General features: G+C 43.5%; 2 protein-coding genes and 1 long non-coding RNA gene across 4 annotated transcripts; 2 read left to right on the top strand and 1 right to left on the bottom strand.

The window, feature by feature from the left end:
* The first annotated feature begins 482 nt into the window (after positions 1–482).
* pld3 (phospholipase D family, member 3) lies at positions 483–9,908 on the top strand. Its single transcript, XM_012838402.3, has 12 exons — positions 483–648; positions 2,873–2,953; positions 3,187–3,237; positions 3,738–3,889; positions 4,696–4,876; positions 5,308–5,422; positions 5,797–5,924; positions 6,295–6,492; positions 6,998–7,137; positions 7,485–7,650; positions 7,926–8,025; positions 8,234–9,908. Exons 2-12 carry the CDS (start codon positions 2,927–2,929, stop codon positions 8,437–8,439), a joined length of 1,464 nt encoding a protein of 487 aa, XP_012693856.2. The 5' UTR covers positions 483–648; positions 2,873–2,926; the 3' UTR covers positions 8,440–9,908.
* Positions 9,909–9,991: 83 nt separating this feature from the next.
* On the bottom strand, positions 9,992–12,971 carry LOC105909684 (homeodomain-interacting protein kinase 4). The gene is made up of 4 exons (XM_031572903.2): positions 12,382–12,971; positions 11,684–12,259; positions 10,804–11,629; positions 9,992–10,383 (listed from the first exon to the last, which is right to left on the bottom strand). Exons 1-4 carry the CDS (start codon positions 12,915–12,917, stop codon positions 10,243–10,245), a joined length of 2,079 nt encoding a protein of 692 aa, XP_031428763.1. The 5' UTR covers positions 12,918–12,971; the 3' UTR covers positions 9,992–10,242.
* A 467-nt stretch (positions 12,972–13,438) lies between these two features.
* LOC116221861 lies at positions 13,439–17,096 on the top strand. 2 transcript variants are annotated; one of them, XR_006152586.1, is made up of 4 exons: positions 13,452–13,482; positions 14,938–15,195; positions 15,692–15,831; positions 16,555–17,096. It is a non-coding gene; the product is annotated as an uncharacterized LOC116221861 (long non-coding RNA). The 2 variants fall into 2 exon arrangements; XR_004164327.2 differs by having other exon boundaries at positions 13,439–15,195.
* The last annotated feature ends 1,831 nt before the right edge of the window (positions 17,097–18,927 follow it).

The raw sequence follows: 18,927 nt of genomic DNA, 5'->3' as shown, positions 1-18,927 counted from the left end.
TTCGCCTGTGAATATGCCAAGGTGTGGTTTGATGATTCTAAAATACATCCTACCGTTAAATGCTCCGAAAAGAAACGGGCTACTGAGTTGCCATTGAATTCACTTTTCAGTATAGCCTAGGTTGTCTATATTCTTTGCCTACTTACGTATTGTAGCATACATTCGGTGTCTGCTGAAACCTACATATAACTTTTGTTTTGAAGTAGGCCTACTAAAGCTGGTTTTCACTAACTTATATCGACCCAGCATAGGTTGGGCTAATGACTAGAAATCCCTTGGCTAATGTGATTCTGAGCGGCATAGTCGACTCCCTGTCTCTGTTCAGAATAGACTATCCTATGGCGCCCTCTGCTGGCCAAATTATCACACTGTAGGCTACTCCTTTCAGCAGGCCGACAGTCACAGAGGCCTTTCTGTTGAAATGGTTGAAAGCAGTGTGCGTCAGATGCGTCCTGCGCTCCCATAGGTCGCACGAGCAAGCGTAATCACATGACCAAGCTGCCCGGCGTAGCCGTAGAAGGAACTCTTGCCAAACACCAAGCTTTTAGTGCAGCTGAAGTGGAAACGAAGCCGCTCGAAAAACGTAGATCTACATTTCAAACAGTTGGTTAATAACCAGCTGAGATCTGACTGCAACGCTCCTTCTAGGTATGTTGTCATTTGTCTTTGAAACGTGCTCTCCAATATAGTTTTTGCCATTGTTTTGGTCTGTTTTGCTTGAAACAAACAAACAAACAAGCCACTGCGGTTTTTCCAATATCGTTCTTTTTAATCAGCCAAGCCAGCATTCTAATTAGTTTAGTGAGAGACATGGATAACTAGGTTAATGCTTCTTTACCGCACGACTCTACCTGTTCAGACTGCAAAGTCAATTCCACCATTAACCTTTGTTGTAAGTCTACACAATGCGTTGTCCGCACACTTTAAGTAGGACTCCTTAAACGAAGCACCAGCAACCATATGTTTCAGTAAGCCAGCATTTAACGCTGTTTGTTGTAGCCGTAATTGAAAGACTGTAGGCCTAGGCCCACTAAGCCTAATATATAAATATAAATGTACCGGTATTCTCTATTTGATGTTATCCAATATGACACACAGACGTGTCATCAGTAGTCAAGTGGTATGGATTTGATGCAGTGGGCTAGAATCGAATGCAATGAGGAAAATCAGTGACTGCAGGCTCTGTCACGTTTTGTTTTTATTTTCTGTTCATTTAATCCAAACCAAGCATTTGGCTTTGAATGCTCTCCAAAGGGTAGTCTGAAGTTGTTGGTTTTGAACCCACTCTTTCTCTCTACTTCTGTCACACACACACACACACACACACACACACACACACACACACACACACACACACACACAAACACAAACTAAAAATAGGCTACTTTATTTGTCCTTTATTTCTGTTTGATAACTGGCTTTGTGTTTACAGAAAGAAAGGTTGCCCATAGACTGGCGTGTTTTTGTGCAAAGTGCAGCACATGAATTCAAGCTCCCACAATTGAATTTGCCTCTCTAAATAGAGCATTTGTCCTTTAAAAAAATTCCGCTGTTATTGTGCTGGACCTCGTTCCACTGGCACCAAGGCCACAGCATAGTTCCTACAAAGGATTCTAAATAGTAACTACTGAGCTTTTCTGAAAGCCTTACAATTATTATTTGTTACTCATATTATTTGTGACTATTTGATGTTGATTGTGTTTGAAAGGATTGGAAAAGAAAGACATAATTGCTAAATAGAACATGCTGGTCTATGTAGCAGACGTATTCTACTATTCAGCACTCTCTCCGGAAGGCTCAGCACGAGATCAGATTCGCTGTGTCTTTTTGGATCACTTGATGTGACTCATGTGATGTGTTTCCCCTTGACCCAACGTCACATCAGGAACCACAACACGGAGACGAAACAAGTAGAACAGGAATAGAAAGGGGGATAGAGAAAGAGAGAGATGATGTTTTTGTTTCTAATTGTTCATTGCTGGTACATTATATTAATAATTAAAGTCTAAACTGTTATATAATTCTGAGTATTGGCTTGGACAACCGTATTAGTCATAAACGGAATGCTAATGAAATTACTTAGAATTGAAATGAATAATAGAGGGAGAGACTGAAGGAGTGTGTTTGAGAGAAAGAGACAGACAGAGAGAGAGTGTGATCGAGACACTGAGTTTGAAAGGGAGAGACAGACAGACAGACAGACAGACAGAGAGTGAGTTTGAAAGGGAGAGACAGACAGTGAGAGAGAGAGTTTGAAAGGGAGAGACAGACAGACAGACAGACAGACAGAGAGTGAGTTTGAAAGGGAGAGAGACAGACACAGAGGGAAATAGACAGAGAGTGTGAGTTGGAGAGAGAGATACAGACAGAGAGAGTGAGTTGGAGAGAGAGATACACAGACAGAGAGTGAGTTGGAGAGAGAGATGCAGACAGAGAGAGTGAGTTGGAGAGAGAGTGAGTTGGAGAGAGAGTGAGTTGGAGAGAGAGAGTGTGTGTGTTGGAGAGAGAGAGAGAGTGTGTGTTGGAGAGAGAGAGAGAGAGTGTGTGTGTTGGAGAGAGAGAGTGAGTGTGTGTGTTGTAGAGAGAGAAAGGCACGGCCACCAGTCCCTCTATGTCTGCAGAGGACCTGCTGCCTGCCAGTATGTTCCCCATTATAGAGAGGCCACGCCCCCCATGACTATAAAAATATCAGGCTCGCGTAGGGCGACCATGGTCACACACACACACACACAAATGCATAGGGACACTACAGACAGCTGGAGTTGCATGTAAGGTGCTGTTCAAACTGACAGAACACACAGAAACACGCAGAAAGGTGCTCCTAACGTGCTGAACCTCACCCTGAGAGCTCTGTCCTCCTCCTCTGTTTCAGAGCTGCTACTCTCTGATGTGAAGGTCTTATGGACTGCTAGTCACGACCACAAGGATGAGCTCCGATGTTGCATATGAGAAGGTAAACTATTCGGAAAAGCTGGACTGTACTCCTGACACAACACATGCAACCTCTTTCAGTGGGTTAAGGCTTTGCATCTACTTTGTACACCCACGAGGATTCACATCTGAAATGATGAGTTGCTCTGTGCCACATGATTCCTTGAAGTTTTTTGAGATTGAGGTTTTTTGTTGTACTCAACATCTGGTCATTCAGTTTCTATTTTCACTTTTTCTTCCTGGTTCTTCCCAAAGATGTCCGATGTGGAGTCGGTCAGGGGAGAGGGACTCGCTAAGTCACAGACGGTAATTTTTGTATTTCTTGTTGTAATTTATTTTTTTATATCTTAAGGCCACAGTCATAAACAATCCTAGCAAGAGAGGTTCAGGCTAGTACTGTTATCATAAATTGTATGTGTAAAGTGTAAGCTTTTGGTTGGAGAAGTTATTTTGTAGTGCAGAAAGCTTTTTGAGAAACAGGACTTTTAAAGGGAAGTCCTTAGCCATGTCGGGAAAGGGTTCATGTCACTATGACGTGTCTCGGAAACCTTCAGAGATTTAGTGAACTTCTTGGTTTCCCAGCAGCAAAAGAGAACCACTGGTTTAATATTTATATGACCTCTCTCTCTATTGCTCACTCTCTCTCTCTCGCTCTCCTCCCCTCCATCTCTGTCTTTCTCTCTCTGTTTATCTTTTTACCATCATTACACTTCTACACTTTTACACATGACTTACTACACTTCACTTCTATCTCTCTTCCTCTCCTCCTCCTTCCTTCCTTCCTCCCTCCCTTCCTATGTGCTCAGTATTTCAGGTGCCTCCTGCTCTTCACCAGCCTGACCACGGTGCTGCTGGCCCTCCTCTTCATCCAGGCCCTGCTGGTGCCTAGTCTGCCCCCCTCCACAGAAACTACAAGGCCCAGGCTCGTCCTGCCTCGCTCCTGCTCCGACCCGTGCAGGTAAGATGGCCGACAAGAAAAGATGAAAAAGGAGAATCGCAGAGGCAGTGTCTCAGTTTTTCTTCAGTCCCTGGGTTGATGCACAACATGGGTTTTGATATGTGCGTGGTTCATGTTTGGGTGGTTTATAAGATGGCGTGTAAATGAGATGCTTCTTGCCCACCACCTACGCATTGTCGAACACACATCAATCACTGAGTGCGATTCAGTGCAGGCACAGCGTGACTCATTTTATGTTTGAAGTTATGTGACATTGCCGAGATGCACCTAAAGGGCTGAAGTTATTATTTCTGTGAGTTAAGACATGTCACTGTAATGATAAACGACTCACAGGCAGAAAGGTGGTGTGTGTTGCTGAACAAAAGTGTTTTTGAAAGCATTAATAAATGTGGCTAGATTAAAATGTAGTTAAACTAGTGGCTTCCATTCCACCACTGGCTGTGTGGAAACAGTATGAGCATAGATTTCAGGATGTCAGTGTTGTGACCTGTGGAATATTGACTAACCCGTCAGAAATGTGGTGACTGACTGAATGCCACGTCCACCGCAAGATCAACCACGGCAGGTGCACAGCAGTTCCTGCCTCTTTTTATTGGTTCTGCTTTCTCAGGGATGCACTTTGCCCGGGACGTGGAGACTTCTGGTCTTGATGGTTGGTCATTCAGGCAGGCAGGCAGGCAGTCACCTGTGCAGTGGTGGACACATGCAGCTGTTTGGCGTGTCATGTAGTGATGCAGTGGTTGGTCATGCAGCTGTTTGGCGTGTCATGTAGTGATGCAGCGGTTGGTCTTTGCTCTTGGCTGTAGGATCTCTTTGGTGGAGAGCATCCCAGAGGGGCTGGAGTTCAACTCTAGTGTGACGCACCCCTCCATCTACGACACCTGGCTCCGCCTGATCCAAGGGGCTCAGAGCAGCCTGGACATCGCCTCCTTCTACTGGACCATGACCAACAACGACACCAGAACCAAGGAGCCCTCAGCCAAGCCGGTGAGAGTGTGAACTCCCTCTGAAGGAGTGCTGGCTGTTTAATTGGGTCAACCAAAATTTGGATACTATTGGTTTTTTTTTGGTTTTTTTGCCAGCTTGGTTTTCTCATGAAAATGCCAGTATTGTAGCAACAAACATCCAAAGAACCTCGGTAAAGCCTATGTAACCATTTCGCCCTAAATGGCACTATGATAGTGTAGGGTAAAGGGTTCTTGATTTGTCTGTGACTTCACTGGTCATATTTTTTGTTTCCTTGTCAAGGAACGGATTGTTTTCAGTTCTACAATTTCAATACACATGGGTGTGCTCTCTCAGCTCAAAGGGGGATGTGGTTGTTTTTTTGCCATTATCCAAACAATAAAAAAAAAAAACACAATAACTTTACTAAGAGGCTGTTATTATTATTCATCTGGTGTTGACTTCTTCCCCAGGGTGAGGACATCCTAGAGGAGCTGGGTAAGCTATCTGGTACTCTGCCGGTCCGTATCGCCGTCAATACTCCCACATCTCAACCGAAGGGGAACCTTGAGTTCCTCATCAGCTCAGGTAAAGGGAACCGATTATCCCAGGTCCAGTTGTTTGTGAACCATTTCCAGTATTACATTCCTGCACAACTTCTGTATTTGAATTGTTTTTTTTTTTAAACTACATCTGTCATACCACACATTACTTCCTGCTTGTTGTGGAGTTCTTAGAATGAATAACCAGAATATTCTCATGAATAATCTCAGTACCTGTAAAAGCCAGTAAGAGTTTCAGATTCAGATCCTCTAAATGTGACTCCAGAATTGTGGGATGTTCTGGAAAGTTACTGTTCATACATTTATGTCAAGCACCACATTGAAGAGAACTACAAAAAGGTCCGTACCGACTGCCTACAATACCCTGCGTGCCCTGTGAAAATGGCTTCTGATTCCCAGGTGCCCAGGTGCGGACTGTGAACATGAAAGAGCTGACCACAGGCGTGTTGCACACTAAGTTCTGGGTGGTGGATAAGAAGCATATCTACATCGGTAGCGCTAACATGGACTGGAGATCCCTTACGCAGGTAAGCGTCAAACTGATCACCTTGAGTGGGAAGTCCTTGTGCAGAGAGGTTTTTAAGTCGGCCATCTGAAGTGTGTCATTAGCTCAGATCAGAAAATAAAACAGGCTGCAGTCTGTAGCTGGACCAAAAACAAGCAATTTCTTCACCATGAAACTTTTTTTTTTTTTTTACATAGCTGATAACATATGAATTGGCCCCAGCTTTACCCTGCTTGGATGCCACAATGATGATGATACGATGACGACTAAAAGGAATCCTTCTAAAGTTGTTGACAAGGCCTGTGTTGTCTGTGTCAAGGCCTTATTTGGGCTTCTACTAACATTGTTGTGTTTTCATAATCCCTCTCCCTGTGTGACTGCTGTGTGAGCAGGTGAAGGAGTTGGGTGCAGTGGTGTACGACTGTGGCTGTTTGGCAGAAGACCTGGGCAAGATCTTTGAGGCGTACTGGTACCTGGGTGAGACGGAGAGCATCCCCTCTCCGTGGCCCAGTGACTACAACACCGCCTACAACAAAGACACGCCCATGGAGCTGCAGCTCAGCGGGACAGATTCGCTCGTCTACTTCTCGGTAGGGGACGCCAGAGACAATCAAATGTTTTGAATTCATATTTAAATTCAATATGAATTCAATAAGTCCAGTAGTGCTGCTATAATGTATATGTGCAGATAGCTTGTAAATACCCCTGCAAAGCAAACTTGAGCAAGAGCCATGTTGTGTTCTGTCGAAGAGCTAAAAGCATGCAGTGGAGCAAGATGGAGGCTAAGAATTCAGTTCAAAGCATAGATCGATTATATTTATGCCACAACAATAACTAATTAAATCTCTCATAACTTCCTCACTGATACAGGCATATAGGCTGTGCTCTTAGCGTCTTGCTCTGAGCTCAGACGGCCAATTAGCTATTTTTGCTAAATAAATAGCTGTGTTCAAAGTGTTATTGTGTTCAAACTGTGTTGGTGTTGCAGAGTTCTAACACAGGTATTTCTTTTAGCAAAAATAGCTAATTAAATCTCTCATAGCTTCTTTGCTGGTATAGGCATATACCCTTACTGTCTCTGTGTTTGTGTTGCAGAGTTCCCCACCCTCCTTCTGTCCAGAGGGCAGGACTCAGGACCTGGTCTCCATCCTCAGTGTCATCGGCGACGCGCAGCAGTTCGTCTACATCGCCGTCATGAACTACCTGCCCACCATGGAGTTCTCCCACCCCAAACGGTGAGAGACCCCCGGTGTGACCTTTAACCCCAAAGTGATTTCTTCTTGGTGTTTCCCAAATAACCCTACTTGAGGGTGTATGTAGTAGAAAGCATTTGGATTAACAGTTTAATCTTCTGAAAACTGGGGGAAAAGTCACACGGCAGAGCTGTGGCACGATAACGATCAATCCTTTGATATTTCACGATGTTTGATATGCCTCCTATAACTTCAATTCCATCCCATAGAAAGTTGTCAGCTAATGCGACCGCACTTGTCAGCTGGTGATGGTATAACAACATTTCAGACCTCCTCTGGACGAGCCGACAGTAGCTAACCTTTGACCCCTGTTCTCTCCTGACCCTCAGCTACTGGGCGGACATCGACACGCAGCTGCGTCGCGCGGCGTACGAGCGTAAGGTGCGCGTGCGCCTCCTGATCAGCTGCTGGGGCAGCACCTCCCCCATCATGTTCCCCTTCCTGCGCTCCCTCGCCTCCGTGCAGGACCCCAACAAGAGCCTGGACATCCAGGTGGTGAGTAACCTGCACACACACCCAGCACACAGGTGAAGACCTCTCTTTCTGTTTATTTTCTGTCTTTCTCTTTGTTTGTTCTTTCTTTCTTTCTTTCGTTTCTTCCATGACCGTCAGGTGTTTAGTGTCTTTACTTGGACATTCACAGCACCTTGGTTAGCTTAGGTTTGTTTTTAAATGTGCTTTATACATAAACTGACTTACTTCACAACTTTTATGGATGTGTATTAACTGTCTTCACTGTACATTCATTATCGCCTTGATCTGTCTTACAGAAAATCTTCAATGTTCCTGCCACTCCAAAGCAGAAACAGATTCCCTATGCCAGAGTCAATCACAACAAGTACATGGTCACTGATAAGGTGGCTTACATTGGTATGTACAGTATTTGTACTGTTAATCTGTAAAAGTAATTAAAGAAATATGTTGATGCATAAAAGTAATTTTACAGATTGTCAAGTGTATTGCATTGTACTTTAATATTCAACAAAATGATACCATCCTGGCAATACTAGCCCAAATAACATTGTCCAGCATTTACTTAATACAAATGAATGTTTTAAATGTCGCCCTGGTTGCGCAGGAACCTCTAACTGGTCCGGGGACTACTTCGTGAACACAGCCGGATCAGCGCTGGTGGTGAATCAGACCCAGGCCCAGTCCCAGTCGGAGGAGCAGTCTGTCCAGCAGCAGCTCCAGGCTGTGTTCGAAAGGGACTGGGAGTCCCCATACAGTACCCTGCTGAGCCACGGCACCGCGGACCGGACAGACTTGTGCCACAGTGCCTAACGCTGCCCTCTCTCCCCTCCTCACTCATCAGGCTTTCCAAGCCACACAAGGCAGCTCTACACTTGGCCTGATTGATTCCAAAAGGGAGTTATTTTTAAATCTTTTTTTTTTTTTTTTTCTTTTAACACACGACTTCTAAGAACCAGCATCGTCTATGTTGTCTTAATAGGGAATCCAATCATGTGATACTGTTGCCAAATGTTTTTGATTGCGCTGGGTTGTGGCGATAGCATTTGGTACCCTAATGTTGCCCTTGGAGGTCAACCTGTGCCGTGAATATGTCCACCCTTGCTTTGTTCTGTTCTGTTCTGTTCTGTTCTGTTCTGTTCTGTTCTGTTCTGTTCTGTTCCGTTCTGTTCTGTGGGTTGGGAGAACAGAAGTGAATACTATGCTGGATAATCCCGGTTAGGACACTGATGTGTCCAAGTTGAAAAGCGGAGTTGGTTAACCTTCTCCACAAAAATCCACTATGCCACTAAAGCTAATCTGCTAGTGAAGCAGGTCCATGCGTCACGTGTAGACTATGATTAGCTGAGAATACTAGCGGGGTCAGGGGTCAGGGGTTTCCCCTCCTTCCTCCTTCTTTTCCTCCTTCCTCTGTTTCTGCTTGACATGCCATGGCTTCCTGCCGCACAGTTTGGGCTTGTGGACAATCTTTACATATCTTTGATAGCTGAATGGTACAACTCTGTGGGCTATAGCAATTTTCTATGATGAATGCACTAATAAGAATATACTGGACTTCGGATTTGCGATTGTGGCACAGATGTATACCAAGTCATACGGAGGCCCTGTATTGTATTGGGATAAATATTTTTGAACATGATTTTTTTTTTTTTTTTAAAAGCATGAACCGAGTAACCTTTTTTATTATGCACAATTTGGTTTTCCTAAGAAGGTTAAGGTACATAGATTTTACAAATCCACTCATTGGTATCTCTACAACAAACAGTGTTTTCTGATGCATCAACTGGAATATATTGTAATATTTGCAAAACCTTCGGTATTACCTTTTTGGCATGGACGTAACGCTTAACGCTTCAAACATCCAAACCTCTGAAATGGACATGGACACTTTCTCTTACGTGATTGATCCAGATACTTGGTCGATGGCAAATCATTGATTTAATCTCAGGAAACTTGTAAACAGGGTGTGGGCTGTTTTAATTGCATGTTTTGTGGGTTTGGTTAATCAGATTCATCAACCGAAAAAAGTTCTTTAGCTTCCACATTGGAGATAAGTCAGAATAATGGATCACAGCTGTTACTCTAGTTTTTTCTTCTTTTTTTGGCCAAAAACTCACTATGGGTATTTAAAAACAATATTTTAGGGTTTTTTCTTGTTATTTGAATATTGAATCTGAATCTTGAGTCTGACATTTGTTCATTTTTACCAAACTCAATTCTGTAACAAACCTGTTGGAGTGATCACAGTTTTATATTTGAAATAAATGAGTCTGTTGAAATTATTATTATTATTATTATTATTATTATTATTATTATTTATATTATTTAGAACAGTCTTGCACTTCTTCAAAACATCAGTTTTGGCAAATAACCTCATACATATATATATTGTTTAATAAATGCACATACATTCCATAACACCAACTTTCATAAATCTTTACCATCATTATAAACCGCAAATAGCCAAGTGCATCCATGCCGGATGAGGACAGGCAGAGCATCCACTTAATCTTGTGCAAAGCTGTGGCAGCATAGCCAAAAGGGGGAACCCAAGGCAGAGGGGGGGTGTCTTTAGTCTGTCCTTGTGTTTGAGTACGTGCAGCATCGTTGCGACCCTCAGTAGTGCAGGTAGTCGTGTGAGCTCTGTCCATTGCAGGCAGACGGACCATAGGTACGGAAGGGAGGCTTCTGTGCGTCGGACATCCAGCTGGGAACGGGCCACTGGTACGGTTGGGCCTCGGCCTCATATGGGACGTACTGGAAATTAGATGAAATGGAGAATGTTCAAGTGGTAGAGTGAAGCACTAATGATAAGATAATGGGTCGAATTAATATTAGTAATTAATATAAGAAATGAATACTAATAATGTCCATACGTATTGAGATTTAAATATGCAATGTACTATGTAACTTCAAACATGACAAATAGGTAAACAAATGTAATAGAAAGGTTACCAAGACATTTAAAAACACTGGGCTGTTGATTTTACCTCTATTTCCTTTTGCTGTATTTCCAGTGTTCCAGGTGTGGACAAGTTTGTTATTATTTGCGACTGAAATTGTTATTCAGACATCTGGGTAACTAATTACAAAGCTAAGCACCAATGACATTATTTTTATGAATGGTCTAGGCTGAAATGACAGAAATAACTAACATGCTATTTTGTGCTGCCTTACCTGGAGGACATATTCACCACCAGCCTGTACAGCTTGGGGCCTGAATGTAGGATAGGCAGCTCCTGAGTTCACACCCTGATCGTTCACCATGTCTTGGGGCATTTGCTCATCACCATCTTGGCCTTCTGCAATACTCTGAGTAAGAACTTGGGTTAGAATGTCCTGGGTGACCATATCTTCAAGTAAAAAGTCCTGGGCTTCTGCCAGGAAGTCCTGTGGTGGGATCGCATCCTGCTCACACATGGGGTCTTGAGAGGACAGCACCAACAGCTGATTCAGGGATCCCTCTTGACAATCCGTATCCTGTGGTCTGCAAGGCCCAGGAGTGGCGTCATCAGTCTGAGGAGGCTTAACTGTTGGCTGATTCCCACAGAAGTTACTGATGTATGACAATATGGACTCGCCCAGAGATCTTTCCCTGGGAGTCCCAGTTAAAAAAGAGTAACCTGCAGCACCCTCTTCTTCATCTGTGCTCTTGTTAGGTGCTGGGCATTTGTCCTGGTCGGTGACCTCTCCATCAGGAGTTTGATAGGCTTGACCAGACTCCTCTGACGAGACTGTGTCAGAGATTCCAATGTCCTGCTCATCCACGATGCACAGATCGTCCAACTGCTGTGTGGTCTTGCGGACTTGGTTGTAGACCAGATTGTGCTGGCTGTGTACTGCGGAAGTTGCAACGCAGTTGTTAGCAACAAACTTTCCAGCAAAGGCTGCCTGACAGCTCCCACTGTGGAACTGATGTTCCTGTTTCCCTGCAGTGCGTTGAGGCTGGTAAGCACTCCTCGGGTGAGGTTGGGGCTGTATCTCTGTTTGGAGACGGTGTGATCTTGCTCCATCTCCACCAGAGGTTCTGGTTGGGGTCACTGCCTCCTGCAGACACCTACGAGACATTTCGTAGTAGTGCTTGTACTCCTGTGCAGCACGTAAGTGGTGCATGGTGACGAAGTGATGGCGCAGAGCTGAGCTGGGGTTGATCCTCTGGTGCGAGTCCAAGGTCAGCGTTCGCTTCAGGAGTTCCACCATGCAGTGTCGGTCCACAATATCCGCAGCTATCTCCTCATTACGAAATCCCTCATCTGTTTGAGGAATGTCTACAGTCTCAAGTTCATCAAGAGAGCTGAAGATGTACTTCCGTCGCTCAGTAGAACCCTCTGTCTGCTTGGACTGGGCGACTCCACCTTTGGCAAGTGAACCAGGTGACTTTAGCTGCCATTTAGGTGCTCCACGGCTGTTATTCATGAGGTTGAAAAATTGATGGACCTTACAAGCTGAATTGAGGAGATGGGTGCGTGGAATTCCCTGGGTTTCACAAATGTAGCGCACTTGGTCATATTCTGACTCTCCAGGGTAAAGAGGCCAGCCAAGAAAAAGCTCTGCTATTATACAGCCAAGGGACCACATATCCACCTTTTCACAGAATGGAAGTCCAAGAAGTATTTCTGGTGATCGGTAGAATCTGGTTGGACACAAGAATTAAACTTACACAGTCTTGTCACAAAATTAACTGTGTATATCTTAACTTATTAAAAAAAACCTCAAACTATTAAGCTCAGTAGCTAAATCACTTAAGGCATATACCTTGACTGGATGTATGGCTCTCTTACAAAACGGACTTCGTTGAAAAGACTTGCTGAACCAAAGTCGATCACCTTGACACGGAAGGGATGGCGAAACTGATCCACGATCATGACATTCTCTGGTTTTAGATCAGCGTGAATGATTGCTAACTCCTTTAGTTTAGCAAGAGCTCTAAGTACTTGATAAGTAATCGTCCGAATATTGCGAGTGGCTAATGGTTTAAATCCATTCTCTTTTTGAAGCTGATACAGATTCTTCTCCAACAGCTCAAATACCAGGTAATGAGAACCATCTCCAGGAAAAGCCTCAAAGAATTTTACGATGTGACTCCTTTCTAAATTTACAGTGGAAAGGACGGCTATAAGTTTCAATTCATTCTTAATTACACGACTTTTGTGAACATCGGTGTTCATAATTTTTACCGCAACCAATTCCCCGTCACTTCCCCTCCAACATTTTGCCACTTTACCAAATGTTCCTCTTCCAACAATGTCCAAAACGTGGTAAACCTCAGTTTCAGAATAAATGTCTGACATTTTTGTGAGACAGTCGTAAACATGTAGTCTAAGCAAGATTCATTCAATAATAAACATCACAGAATTGTTCCATATTAGAAGAACGCTAGATGTAACAATTATCAGCGTTCCATCATGGGTTCTTTGTCAAAATGTATCGGAGCAATCTAGGAGGAGCAACTTTAATATAAAAAACATTACATGTTCCGTACCGGACAGGTAATATTAGCCCGTCATAAGTGAAATAAATACAGAAAACACAGATGTATGCTCTTGATGACTGTAATAGGCTACAATAATAGGTTATCGTCTCTATGTTCAATACCAATATAATATCATCCACAATATATTTCATGTTGTAGGTTACACAGAGCGTATATTTCGTGTCTTTGTCTATGCCTTTACAACGTGTCTTTAAATGAAACTATAGCCTAGACTAATTATAGCCAGTTATTTTCAGCACCACATCCAAAAAAGGCGATTCCAGTCCGTTGTGCCCGCCAATTGTCTTTTGTATTACGCCCCAGCTGGCTAGAGGAGGGGCGAGCCACGCAGACAGAGCTTCCAGAAGAAGCGAAAGATGGCGGTAAGTAGGTCTATGGAACACTGTGTTACTTTAGTTTTAGGATACATTTACAAATATATTTGCAACGGTATACCTTACAGACTGATTAGGCGATGCACTGATAAATTGCATATTGTTTATGGTTAGAGAGAGCGTAGGTAATGTTCTTATTTTCTCATATGTATTATAGCGGTTCCTTTGTCGAATGAACTTGAGTTCTCACCGAAAGTTTCCTTTTGGTGTTATCCACATAATTCTGATATTTGTAGCGTTTGTTTTTAAATCAGCATCCTTTCCGGTAATTTTTCAACACCAATTGTTGCTTAGTTTATTCAAGCTATAATCGGCTAGTTTGACCTTTTTTACCCATGGAATTACCCAGTTACAGGGGAACTTGTCGTAGATTTTGCATTTTAAATCAGAACTCTTTATGGGAAATCAGATATGTTTATTTCTTAACAATGTCCTTGTCAATTGATTTGTTCCTATTAGAAAAGCTTATAGGCCTATCATAACAGTTCTTTTTAGTTTCGTGCACGGTAATTACCGACATATTACTGATGCTTATTTTAGATAACGGCGTGTGTCAGCCAAATTTACACATCCCTGTTAAATAGGCAACAGAAGAAACATATTAGTTTAGTTGTAACAAATTATTTTAACAGTGCCATTACGGTTGTAACTGTAATACAGTTTTTTCCCCGAAGGGGTAGGGTGGGGTGGTAGTCAAACGTTTTGCTTTTAATGTCATATAGTGAAACGTTAAAATGTTGCTGTTACAGTATCTAGTTCAATAGGCCGAGTAAGACTGTGAACAATAGATTACATCTCGGTAAGAAGGTTATGTAATCAATACACATCTCTTCGAGTGTTCTAAGGTCAAATTGTTTAATTCAGTAATGTCATAGACATTTATTTTCTTTAAAATAGGCTTCCTTAAAAAAATGTAAATCAGTAACTGTCTGATACACTCAAACATCCTAGTTTAACAGAGCTTTTTGTGTCCTGTGTCTTGAACTGTTTAATGTTGCCTCGAGGTAGCAATAAGACATAATAATCCTTTGTTACTGTAGCGAGTACTCAACACAAGGGGGCGATATTACTGCCTGGTCCAGGAGGAGGAGAGCGAAGTAGAAACGCTGCTTCTTTCCTTCCGTTTTTTCTTTTATTCTCTGTCCCTTCAGTTGTGGGATTCCTCTTATACTGCTAAGCTACTATACTTAGACTAGATTTGAGCTACATTTTGTTGATCTGTTGTAACGTTTATAGCTCTTCATAAGCATTCCGTTTGCTTAATAATAATAATAATAATAATAATAATAATACAATGATGTCAGTGAAATACAATAATCAGTCCTATCAAAACTACAGGCATTTAAGCCTAGTTGAATTAAAATCATAACAACCAAGTGTCTGTGGTCTCAACATTCACTTCTGCCTCCTCTTTCTTCTTCTGTGGGGGTGAATGCAATGTAGCAGCACCCAGCCCTCATACGCTTCATGTGGAAAGACTGGAGGTGACGCCCTGCCCGCCCAGGGGGATCGTGATTGTGATGGTGGTCAGTGGCCGTCCACACCAAAGGGTGGGCCTGAGCGGAAGCCCCTGTCAGGACCAGGATGTCCTGAGTTTAGGGCAGAGTAGTTTAGAGGAGCATGCCATACTCCCCTCTCTGCCCTGTAACCCCTGATGGCATGAACATAATGCCATGCCAGGCCAAGATGATGTAACAGGAAGTGAGTATACCAGTGAAAAAGCATTCTTAGTAGGCTATGGAATCATGAATCCTTGATGGAAAATTAATTATCTTACGTACAACCTTATCATACAAGCATAGAGTCAACATATGTCATACAAGTTAAGTAATGATAACAAAAAAGTCAACGAATCTGCCAAAAGTTTGTATTTTTTTCTGAAGCCAGTAGCGACATTGACCAGCTGTTATGTAAAGGGTCATCTAGGCAACACACTGTTACTAATGAATAGGTCTGTAATTAATTATAATACTGTATGTAATTGCTTTGCCAAATGTAGAGAAAAATCTGACGCTGTTTAAGAGCATTTAAAGCTTCTCTTTCATTGTCATAGTTTGCACTGAACTCTTTTTTCTTTAAGACCTCTGATGACTGTTATGGAGTGTAGTGTGTGTTGTGATGGATACAGTTTGTTGTGGTGATTTGGAACTTTGTAATTGTTTAGGTTATTTTTGGTAACCGTGTGCCTCTTCCACAGCACAGCAGCATCAGTATGGTAGTGACAGCCTGTTCCAGCCTCATGTCAGTCTGAGATGGAGGAAATTATGATCGCTGTGTTTACACTAAGCAAACACACAACCGATGAGTGGAACTTCCCACTATGTCTTCAGCTCGGAGGTATAAGTTGTGCCTGTTCGTGTGTGTGTCTGTGTCTGTGTCTGTGTGTGTGTGTGTGTGTGTGTGTCCTACAAAGTCCTAAATATTCTACTTAAGACTCCTGAAGGTTTTACAAAAACATTCATGGCTGTTGCATGGACTCAGGAACAATAAAGATCATTATAGAAATACTATACAGAGTTTTAAGGACTTTGTTTTTGCCCGTGTTTGTTTGGATGTGTCTCACTTTAAACTGCACTTTAATTACCAGCCTGCCCTGGCAGTGGGTAGGTTTGGTGACGAGGGTGCGGACAGCAGTTCGGTGGATGTCCCCTCTGTTCCTCACGGACCTGGTCCTGGGGTTTTGGGGTCTCCACTACAACACCTGAGGGGCCTCGTGATGAGGGCAGTGATAAGGATGCAACCTGGTTTCTGGTTTGCAGCCCATGTTACCGCCCTCAAACCAGGCCCCATAGTGTGGTGTGTGTGTGTTTGTGCGTGTGTCTGTCTGCATGTACGCACCTCACCCACGGGAGAGTAAGAGAGTGGGTGGGATTGGGTTGGTACTCTCTCCCAAATTGCTTGTAATGTGGTAATGAGATTTGATTGATATCAGCCACTGTCTGCTGCGTACGTTCAAGTCTATGTTTGTTTTTTCTTGTTGTTCAAGCTGCAGCTATTTCAGTAAAGATTTAACCAACCATGTTTTATTCTGTTTTGAACACCTCTGTGGTTATTTCAAAGGCATCAAGACTTACTTTGTTCTCTGAAGAAATGACTGATAAAAGAGGACAACGCCTGGTGTCAGAGATCAGCACATCCTCTTCACAAGCGTCAATCTGAGCCAGATCGGCAAGATCTATGGGCCATTGCAGAAGACAGCCTTCACTTATACAGACACTGATCAGCACATCCTCTTCACTTCACTACAGATGTGCACCATAACCCTAACCCATTGCAGAAGACAGCCTTCACTTATACAGACACTGACTCACTACAGATGTGCACCACAGGCATACGTGGACAAAACACAACATTGAGCTCATTTTAAATGACCATCTTGGACAGAATTGCCTTCAGTTTGAGAAATTAAATCAATTACTATTAATGATAGAATCAAAGAATCTCTCAAGCCGGTACATTCCGTGTCTTTCACCTCTCCTATGGCTGTCATGTTGTTGTGAGGAGGAGTTGCTTGACATATTGTTGCTCCTCAGTGAGTCCTTTCCCTGTGTTATGGCAAACTGTCCTCTGGTGGTTTGAAATAAATCATCTACTTCACCCGAGTCTCTTCCTTGTGTGTCTTCCTCTGGTGTGACAGACTTTCACATTAAATTACACCGTTTTCCCTGACATTTCAACGGCTAATTGAGTTATCCAGGAATACATTACAGCGCTCCGGCTCAGTTTGGTTACAAACAGTCTCACGGTGGCTGAGCAACAGCTAATTTCGTTAGTAATGTTTCTTTAAATAACCCATCAATATTGGATTGAGCTCATAGCAACAGACAATAGAAGGTGGAAAGTCTCAAAGTTTTAACCCAGTTCTTAATAACAGAACTTGCCCCTAAACCCCATTTTTGGGAAAAGTGATCTTAAGGTGTGAGCAAACTTTCTACACCTACAAGTGGGGTAATCAAACTATTCCTTCCTTTCTCTTGTTTTCTGTGCGAATATGTAGATCCAAATCATGTCAAAGTGTTCTGCTAATTGTTACCCAATCATACACAGATATTGCTTCTAATGTCCCTCAGCAGGTGCATCTGGAGAATCAGACTAGACGTTCAGTAAATGTCAACTGTCAGCCTCTCACTTTCCTGCAGTCAGTCAGCCAGTGAGACACCCAATGCCAACTCTCTCTGTGTGACTGGAAACAAACAGTCGAGTCCTAACTATGTGCTGTCTCTGGTCTTAATCACTACTCAAGCTGGCACCAGGTCCCCATTAGTGAGAGATCTCTGCCCTCATAGAGTGGGTTTTTGGAGAAGGGCTTTGCCTTGCTTGCACCCCCTCCCCACTCCACCAACCTCACACCTGTATGATTTAAGTGTGGCCCGACCCGACCGAACTGTCAGGGCCTGCTCACAAAGGCCTTAACAACTGTGTGGTGGCGATGTGCTAGGTTTCACTTCTTGCTCCCACAGAAGTACTACAGACAGGTGGATGTGCTGTCAAACCTATACAACTATACATTATGGCTATACAACATCAATCTCTTTACAATGTATGGTCTCTGATTGGTCGGTCTCTGTCTTTGAAGTATGACTAAAACTCCATCTCCTCACTTAGCATGTACATTTTTTTGTTGTCACCATTCGTTTGCGCACCACTTCTGAACACATGGCGATTCAACGGGCTGATGAGCCACATGGACATGGACATGGAGCTGTTGAACCATGTCACCGCTGTTGCTCCGGGTCCCCGCACCCCCTTGTTGCTGTGTTTGTGACGGGGGTGGCCGTGAGCAAATGTGTTTTTCTTCTTTTGATGACATTGTGGCCGAGTCTGCGCTGGGTCGGCCAGGCGGTCTGCCGGCCAGCGCGCCCTAAGCCCCCATAACAAGGCCCTGCTGCCCCGGCGCTAAAGCTGTCCACCCGCAGGACAAAGGACGGGCTTTAGTGCGGAGGCCCCAAACTGCTGACGCGTAGGTTGAGCTAATACAGCATTCTATCCTGTCTCCCTTCTGTCGCCCCTCTCTCTTGCCCTCTCTCTCTCTCTCTTTCTCTCTCTCTCTCTCTCCCTCTGTTTCTCTCCCTCCATCCCTATCTTGTTCTGTTCCCTCCTCTTTCTCTCATTCTCTCTCTCTCTCTCTCTCTCTCTCTCTCTCTGCCCTTTTTTCTAAACCCGAGACCCTCTCTCTCTCCCCACATGCTAGCTGGTAGCTGGTCCGCTACCACTCCTTTGACAGAAGGGGTTGACTTACGAGAGAGCCTGTCCATCTTGTTTTGATTTTTCGCAGGCATCTGTCTTGACTCCTTTATTCCCCACCCCAACTCTCTTCCGTTGTCGTTCTGTTTCTGTTGTTCTTTGTCGTCATCCTGAGGTGTGCTCTGTGTGTCGTGTGTGAGTGTGTGTGTGTGTGTCCTGAGTCCACACAAGACCATGTGTGACTGCCTG

This window comes from Clupea harengus, chromosome 9 (genome assembly GCF_900700415.2).
Source record: "Clupea harengus chromosome 9, Ch_v2.0.2, whole genome shotgun sequence".
NCBI classification, from domain to species: Eukaryota; Metazoa; Chordata; class Actinopteri; order Clupeiformes; family Clupeidae; genus Clupea; species Clupea harengus.
Note: the sequence above shows the minus strand (reverse complement) of the source record. Positions and strands in the feature narration are given on the sequence as shown.